At 46.5% G+C, this 8,414-nt stretch overlaps 2 protein-coding genes across 3 annotated transcripts in view; both read right to left on the bottom strand.

Annotated features, from left to right (window-relative positions):
• LOC103156701 (transcription factor COE3-like) overlaps positions 1 to 8,414 on the bottom strand; it is a 47,644-nt gene that overhangs the window by 3,966 nt on the left and 35,264 nt on the right. For both annotated transcript variants that reach the window (XM_016664534.1, XM_007578846.2), the window contains exons 12-14: positions 2,996 to 3,061; positions 2,638 to 2,800; positions 2,250 to 2,441 (exon numbers count right to left, since the gene is read on the bottom strand). In XM_016664534.1, coding sequence (XP_016520020.1) covers positions 2,250 to 2,441; positions 2,638 to 2,800; positions 2,996 to 3,061 — 421 coding nt within the window. The remainder of the gene's footprint in view (positions 1 to 2,249; positions 2,442 to 2,637; positions 2,801 to 2,995; positions 3,062 to 8,414) is intronic.
• LOC103156691 (extracellular serine/threonine protein kinase FAM20C-like) lies at positions 4,206 to 7,909 on the bottom strand. The gene is made up of 7 exons (XM_007578827.2): positions 7,398 to 7,909; positions 7,101 to 7,281; positions 6,327 to 6,436; positions 6,164 to 6,245; positions 6,014 to 6,073; positions 5,750 to 5,900; positions 4,206 to 5,175 (listed from the first exon to the last, which is right to left on the bottom strand). Exons 1-7 carry the CDS (start codon positions 7,738 to 7,740, stop codon positions 5,068 to 5,070), a joined length of 1,035 nt encoding a protein of 344 aa, XP_007578889.1. The 5' UTR covers positions 7,741 to 7,909; the 3' UTR covers positions 4,206 to 5,067.

Genomic DNA, 8,414 nt, shown 5'->3' with positions numbered 1-8,414 from the left:
GGAAAAACGTTTTACCGGAAGCTGCAGTAGTATCACTACTACACTACTACGGTACTAAGGTACTACGGTACTAAGGTACTACGGTACTACAGTACTACGGTACTAAGGTACTACGGTACTAAGGTACTACGGTACTACACTACTAAGGTACTAAGGTACTACGGTACTACGGTACTAAGGTACTACAGTACTACGGTACTACGGTACTAAGGTACTAAGGTACTACGGTACTAAGGTACTACGGTACTAAGGTACTACGGTACTAAGGTACTACGGTACTAAGGTACTACGGTACTACGGTACTAAGGTACTACGGTACGACACTACTACGGTACTACGGTACAACGGTACTACGGTACTAAGATACTACACTACTACGGTACTAAGGTACTACGGTACTAAGGTACTACACTACTACGGTACTAAGGTACTACGGTACTAAGGTACTACGGTACTACACTACTATGGTACTAAGGTACTACGGTACTAAGGTACTAAGGTACAACGGTACTACGGTACTAAGATACTACACTACTACGGTACTACAGTACTACGGTACTACACTACTACGGTACTACGGTACTACACTACTACGGTACTACGGTACTACAGTACTACGGTACTAAGGTACCTCAGTACTACGGTACTACAGTACTACGGTACTACACTACTACGGTACTACGGTACTACACTACTACAGTACTACGGTACTACGGTACTAAGGTAGTATTAGTCCCTGGCAGTGACGTGCGGTCATGGAAAAATAATATATAATAATAAAACCATTTATATTGCTATTTCCACCCTGTGGTTTGAACTATAAAGTATCTATTTTTTACTTAGCTTAACCAATTCTGATTAGTTTTTCTTCAAAATCGCTGAATTGCTCAGAAGCAAAGCCGGTGAGGCAGCAGGAAGCTGAGCCTCAACATTTAACATATGGACTGATTTTCCGTAAATTAGCTTATGTATATAATGTACAGTGTTTTTTGTCACCAACTGTGTGTGTATCGTGTTTTGTGTGCGGAGGAGCGATTAGAAACGGCAGAAAACAGACTCCAGGGGAGNCTGTGGTTTGTACTATAAAGTATCTATTTTTTACTTAGCTTAACCAATTCTGATGATTTTGTCTTCAAAATTGCTGAATTTTCGCATTTTCCCATTCTCAGAAGCGAAGCCGGTGAGGCAGCAGCGAGCTGAGCCTCAACATTTAACATATGGACTGATTTTCTGTAAATTAGCTTATGTATATAATGTACAGTGTTTTTGGTCACCAACTGTGTGTGTATCGTGTTTTGTGTGCGGAGGAGCGATCAGAAACGGCAGAAAACAGACTCCAGGTGAGGCAGGCAGTTCTCCTGCCTCATGGCAGGGGGCGCTCATGATCCCAGATATTGTGACTCCACAACTGCAGAGTAAGACACAGTGAGCTAGCCATGGAGCTAGCATGGAGCTAGCCACACAGTAAATAAGTAAAGTACAGCGATATATTTTCTCCTCTCTTCCGACGTCAACATGAAAGTCTACATTTCTACACTTTAACAGTTTTCTAAAGTGGATTTTCAGTTGAAGCAGGAGATAATAACTAAAGGAAGACCAACACCGGAGCTGAAGGTTTTGCTTCGAGACAGTTTGATGATTCTCAGACGGAGTAGAAAAGACATGAGGATAGACTGGGCTTTGGATGAACGGAGATTTTATGCAGAATTAGCGGTGCATGGATTTCATTGATACGTAAAGGTAAGACAGCAATAAGATGTTTTTGTTTAGTTTTTTAATGAAATGTGCGTTTTGTGGGCTACAGTTTCTGTTTAAATAATTCAGTAAAGTAGAAGCGGCAGCTAATCTACCACAGCAATTATTTATTAATAAAACATTAAGCCTAAAACGTACTACAACAACAGACTGAATTTTCTGTTCTGTGTGCAAATTTCTTGAATGTTTTTTGGTGTTAAATCCTAAAACATGAAGTGGCGTTGTTGTCAGTTGCTATGGCAACGAGTCTGCATGCAGCGTGGAAAGTACCTCTCTCCCTTTGCTGTGGATCATAGCACGAAATCAATACCTACATTTCTAAGTTTCACTGAGTTAACGCGGCTATGGATGACATGTAAATGATTAGTCTTTTTGCCCTCCAGCGTTGTACGCATGCGCGAAATTTCCGTACGTCCAATAACATGCATGGTGTCTAAGTCAGAAGCTCACCAGCAATGAACCTCACCGCACGTCACTGGTCCCTGGGTACTTACTGCCATAGGGCGAGTTGGCTGACGATCCGTTCAGGAAACCCGGAGACGTCGCCACTCCGAGGTTCGGCATGCTGGTGTTTCCGTAGCCGTTCATGCTGCTGCTGACGGTGTTGCCATAGTTACTCTGCTGGGGGGTGGAGCTTGGGACGTATCCCCGCGGCGACACGCTGCTGGTGTTCCGGTTGTAGCCCACTGGAAGAAGAAAATGTTATAGATTAAACAAGAGAATTTGATGAGGAAACGGTAATCCGGCATAGCAAGCTGAAGAACCACCAGGAACCAAACAACCACCAGGACTCCAGGGTTCTAGGTTCCTGTCCTCGGGATCAGAACCGGTTCTCACATGGACGGCGCCCCTTGTGTTGAGCGGCAGACAGTCGGCTCGTACCTTGACCCGTCTCGGAGACGTTGACAGCCAGCTGGCCGCCAAAGGAGTTGACTCCCATCATGCCGTGGGAGGTGGAGTTCGCTAGCGACGGGATCTGGTTGTGGTTCCTGGGAACGCTGTAGAGAGCCTCGGCGATGTCCGCCGCTCGCTTCAGGATGATCTCCTGTACAGACAGCGCACACTGAACATCAGCCGAAACGGTAACCCGACTGGAGCCGGCCCGTTTGCTCTCAGTTCCTCTGAATGGAAACCTCTGCCGGCCGTCAGAGGGCGGGACTTCCTCTGCCGTCCGGACTAGGCTGTGCCTCCGGTTCTGATCTGCCTGGGTTCCTCCTGGTTTCGGTCAGGTGTGGCTCACCTGATTGTTGTGCGGCATGCCGTAGAGCGCCTCCACCAGGTCAGCGGCTCGCTTCAGCAGCACTTCCTGTAGTGGATGATATTAGGGTCAAAGGTCAGCTTCAGCTGCTCAGAGGGAAGCAGAGCCTGATGAAGATCAGAGTCTTCATCGCTTCACCAGCAGCTTCCAGGTCACATGACTCCTGCAGATGCTTAACGAGCTTAACGAGCGACTCGACCTGAAGGTTTATTGTCATGTTTACACTGATCACTGAACCTCAGGGGTTATACCACACACACTGCTACACACACTGCTACACACACACACTGCTACACACACTGCTACACACANCTCCAGGGGAGGCAGGCAGTTCTCCTGCCTCATGGCAGGGGGCGCTCATGATCCCAGATATTGTGACTCCACAACTGCAGAGTAAGACACAGTCAGCTAGCCATGGAGCTAGCCATGGAGCTAGCCATGGAGCTAGCCATGGAGCTAGCCATGGAGCTAGCCATGGAGCTAGCCACACAGTAAATAAGTAAAGTACAGCGAATTATTTTCTCCTCTCTTCAGACGTCAACATGAAAGTCTACATTTTTTCTGTGCGCAAATTTCTTGAATGATTTTTGGTGTTAAATCCTAAACCATGAAGTGGCATTGTTGTCAGTTGCTATGGCAACGAGTCTGCATGCAGCGTGGAAAATACCTCTTTCCCTTTGCTGTGGATCATAGCACGAAATCAATACCTGCATTTCTAAGTTTCACTGAGTTAACGCGGCTATAGATGACATGTAAATGATTAGTCTTTTTGCCCTCCAGCGTTGTTTGTTCTGTACGTCCAATAACATGTGTGGTGTCTAAGTTATAAGTCAGAACCTCACCAGCAGTGAACCTCACCGCACGTCGCTGATATATATGTGTGTGTGTGTGTGTGTGTGTGTGTGTGTATGCAACATTTATGTTTGGTCCTGCAGCAGCCGAACCGGTTCAATCAAAACCACAAACTGCAGATGATTTTGATTATTTCATTTTATTGCACTGATACCATGATGCAAAGAAATAAAAAGAAATGAAATAAAAAACAAAGAGTGAAAGAAAATCAAAAGAAGCTTTTTCACTGTAGAACCACATTCTGCATGATTTCAGCCACACACCCTGCTGAGGCCGAGCGGCCGCAGAACGGGACACACAAAGAACCCGCAGCTAGCAAAACCACACATTCAAGTATTTCTATCATTGCACAGGCACTAGAGTTTCCTACTGAATATATGAACGTCCAGCCAGAGGCGAGTCAGAGACAACAGATCAGCTGCTGCTCAGGAAGGAGAACCATCTCCCCACATCAGACACCAAACACATTAAAACCAAAACAACCAGAGGAATTAGTGTCACATTTGGTTTAAATCTCACCTGCTGCACAGGAAGAGGCCTGAACAGCTGCTGGACACTGACTGGGTGTTTGAGAGGAGAGAGAACCATGAGAAACTAACAGCTTGGACTGCTGCACATGCTGCCGCTGCCCCCTGGTGGGCACACAGAGAAGTACACTGTTCTGATGGAAATCATTTTGCTTCCTCTTCCTCTGATTTTTTTTGGCAAACAATAAATATAAACTTTAATAAATACGCTGTCAAGTAAAAGCTTAGAGAGAAGATGATCCAGGAGTAAACCAGTACTCCCACCAGAACCCTCCACCTCCGATAAGACGCTGACGCGGCAGAATCAGCAGAAATCAGGTTTAAAAAAAACAAAGTTTACAAAATAACCTCATTTTGATCCAGCTCTTCTTCTGTGGTAAAAGTCTGCAGCTCCAGCTCTTCTTCTGTGGTAAAAGTCTGCAGCTCGCACTAAGGAAGTGAGTTTGGAAGTTCGATGCCCTCAGAATTCTCTGAATTGGACCAGACTCCGTAACCAGAGCCCATGTTCTGGGTTTGACCCGGTTCTAACCTATGACCTGTGTCTGACCCGGTTGGTTCTAAGCTATATGTTGATTTGAAGGAGTCCAGGTGAAACCCGGTGGTTCTGGCTCGGTTTGGGGTTCAGGTCGCAGTCCAGTCGGTTCTCCTGGGAGCGGGTCGGACCCAGCCCCCTGGCTACCTCATCCTGTGGCCGCTGCGGGCCCCCGGCGCCCCCTGCAGGTCGTTCTCCACCACGTAGCCGTAGCCCTCCTTGTCGATGCAGTCGGACAGCGTCTTCAGCACCTGGACACAGAGGAGCGGTATCAGCTGGTTCTGATGGCACCGCTGCTGAGCTCAGATCAGATGTAGCCTGTGTAGTGACCACCAGGGGGAGCCACAGGGCTCCACACTGGGCCCCTTCCTGTTCATAATAGCTAATATGTATCTTTATGCTGATGACATCATCATTTACAGATTAGCATTAGCTGCTGCTAACGCTGCAGAGGCAGCTAACTGCAGTGAAGTCGTCTGCTAGGCTCGGTGTTTCAGCACCAGTTTAGCTCTCTGCCCTCATCTCTTCCTGGTTTCTGATGTTGGGCTGCTTTTGTTCTGGACCAGAACCAGAACCATTTTCACTAACAGTTACGTAGATGGACTGATTCATCATTCAGAGCCAGTCCGGCCTGCAGGATCCGCCTGTGGTACCATGGCTAACTTTGAGTGAAGTCTGACCCATTTGGTCCTGAAGCACTGCAGGTTGGCTAGTAGCTGCTAGTGGTGCTAACGGAGCCAACACTGCTAACGGGTCTAATGCTGCTAATGACACTAAGAGAGCTAACGGTGCTAATGGAGCTAGAGGTGCTAACAGATCACTGACCAGGCGCAGGCGGCGGTCCATGGCATCCAGGTGAGGCTGGATGAGAATCGGGTCAAGCCGGTCCCGCGTCATGGACTCGGCCATCAGAACCGACAGTTTGTACTCCTCCTTCGCCAGCAGCTGCAGACGCAGATGGGTGGACTTCCTGACCCTGCAGGTCAAAGGTCACAGCACAGGTGAGGGCAGTGGACGATAGCCACCATCTTGTTTGTAGCATCTGTAGTTTTTATGTTACTGAATCTGAATCAGATGAGAGCAGCAGACCTGCAGCACTGCAGCAGAGGAGCCAGGATGGACATCTCATCATGAGAGTGTTTCCCAAAGCTGGCAGGAAGCAGCAAACAGCAGCAGGAAGCAGTTGATGAGGCTGTTTATGATTCATAATCAGAGATTCGTTGAGCTGCGTGATTTTACCCTCTGCCGTTGTCCAGGTGGATGATGAAAGTCTCGTTTCCGAACTTCTCAAACGTCTCGTAGTGGTGCCGGTCCATGTTTCCTGCACACAAACAAGATGGAGGATGAAGACATGAATGCAGCGAGCGACGGTTGCCTAGGTAACGCTGCAGAAGAGACCGACCCATCAGGAAGTCGAAGACCGTCATGTCCATGACGTCCAGCAGCCGCGAGCCGCTGTCGTACGGCGGCGTCTGCTTCACCTCCTCGCAGTAATCCGGGTCCACCTCCCACCTGCAGGCGCGTTCAGGAACATCAGGAAACACCAGAGCCAATAATCACATCCATCACTTATTGACTGTTCTGTTAATCATGAACTGGAGCAGAAATGAAGCCAAAACTGAACAGAATGTAGAAACAGTCAGCATCAAGATGAAACCTCGTTCTGTTCACATTCTGGAAAAATATTCCATTAATTGCCGTTTGCATCAGATTAACCAGATAATCTACAATAATCCCCAGATCATCCAGACTCTGTGTTGATTCTCATGTGGATGTTTGAAGGGTTTTTATCTGCAGATGATCAAACCTGGAAAGTTATTGACAATAAAATGTTCTTATTTAAAAATAATTATTTGTTTATTTGCATTTTAGTGTATTTCTAATATTGTATAAATAGACAAATTTGCAGAATGTGCCGATTTTTGTATCTGATTAGTAGATACAATAATCAATAGATTAATTGATTATTTAAATAATGATTAGTTGCAGCGCTACATTTATGGTTATTAAATATGGTTCAATAATCTTTATGTTTTTATCTTATTTTAACTTAAATTTCTGTCTGTCGTCTACATCCTGCTGCCTTTCTGGCTCTTTGCAGATCAAACTGACTGACTGGTCTTTCACAGGTGAGACCTCTGACCAGCGGTCTAGTCCAAACCTCTGTGTCTCTTACTCTGCCTTCTTGCGCTTGTGGTAGGAGCGCCTCCAGGGGTTCCTCCAGGTCTTGCGCTTGGCCAGGGCGAGGTCAGGCAGGAAGGCGGCCAGCGAGCCTTCGATCTGGTCGGGTTTTCCACACAGAGCGTGTTCAGTGGAGCAGTAGTAGGAGCATTCACCGTAGAAACACACGTTGTTGGCTGGAAACACACAGCAGGGTCAGCAGCTGCTGGCGCCACCTGGTGGCTGGAGGAGCACAGGACCAGTTCTACTGGGGAGATGGACCGGTTCTACTGGTTGAATGAACTGGTTGTACCTGGGGAAATGAAGAAAGTTCTCCACAGCTTCTTGTCTCTGGTTACGTCTCGAATCTCTTTGGTCATGTTGAGCAGCCGGCCGGCGACTGGAGGAACTCGGCGGAAGTCCAGGATCCTGTTGGACACAGAGAGACATGAGGACAGGAGACACTGAGGGACGATGGAGCAACGCTGATCAACACAGAACCCAGCATGAACCTGCTGGGTCGGTTCTGATGGGAAGCTCTGCTCTGATTGGATCAGACCAACATGGAAAAGTTCACGTAGTTCACTTGGTTCATTTGTTCCCAGTTTCAGAAGGTGGAACCGAGACGCAGAAGAACATTTCTCTGATGAAATCATTTTATTGTTTTAATGTCATTTTAATTTTTTTGTTAAACTCAATTTGTTTTTTTTAATCAGCTGTAATCAATCATCAAAATAAACAGAAATAAGTCAGTGTGTGCACAAAGAGCTGTTACTATTTTACTGAGTTATTCTGTCTGGAAATATTTCCTTGTTTTGCTGTGAATGTTTTGCAATCTCTGTCAGTTTTGGTCAAGATTCAGTGGGATTTTCCTGATGAAATAAAAGTTAATAAACAATAAAAAGAAAACAAAAATTTTAACTTTAATTGTTTTACAGCTATCCACCTGCTTCCTGGCGCTACTCAGACCAGTTGCAGGTTAACAGCACGGCCACTAGGGGGCAGCGCTTCACCACCACGCTCCGCCACAATGAAGAGGATGAGTCTTCCTCAGATACATTTTAACTTCAGCTTTTTGCTCATTTTAATGTAGAAAGCGAGGCACGATTGAACCGATCAGCATTAAGGAGGAGGCGACACCAGCAGCTCCTCTCTGTTAAGCTCTAATTCAGGCGAAAAAACAGGCAAAATAAAGAGCTGCTGGATTATATTTAGATTAGCCTTCATGCCTCGGAAACCACACACACTGAGGAGTATGTGTGTGTGTGTGTGTGTGTGTGTGTGTGTGTGTGGTGCTGCAGATCTAAGGAACTCTTCTTCCTGGCTGCTC

This window comes from Poecilia formosa, unplaced genomic scaffold (genome assembly GCF_000485575.1).
Source record: "Poecilia formosa unplaced genomic scaffold, Poecilia_formosa-5.1.2 Scaffold493, whole genome shotgun sequence".
Lineage (NCBI taxonomy): Eukaryota > Metazoa > Chordata > Actinopteri > Cyprinodontiformes > Poeciliidae > Poecilia > Poecilia formosa.
This window is presented reverse-complemented; position numbering and strand designations above follow the sequence as displayed.

Bases quoted from the DNA above. Each gene is read 5' to 3' on its own strand.
- LOC103156691 (XM_007578827.2), bottom strand. From the start codon at position 7,740: ATGATTTCATCAGAGAAATGTTCTTCTGCGTCTCGGTTCCACCTTCTG. The intron at 7,282-7,397 runs GTACAACCAGTT...GTGTGTTTCCAG, and splicing joins AACTTTCTTCATTTCCCCAG to CCAACAACGTGTGTTTCTAC. The intron at 6,437-7,100 runs GTAAGAGACACA...ACGCGCCTGCAG, and splicing joins CACAAGCGCAAGAAGGCAGA to GTGGGAGGTGGACCCGGATT.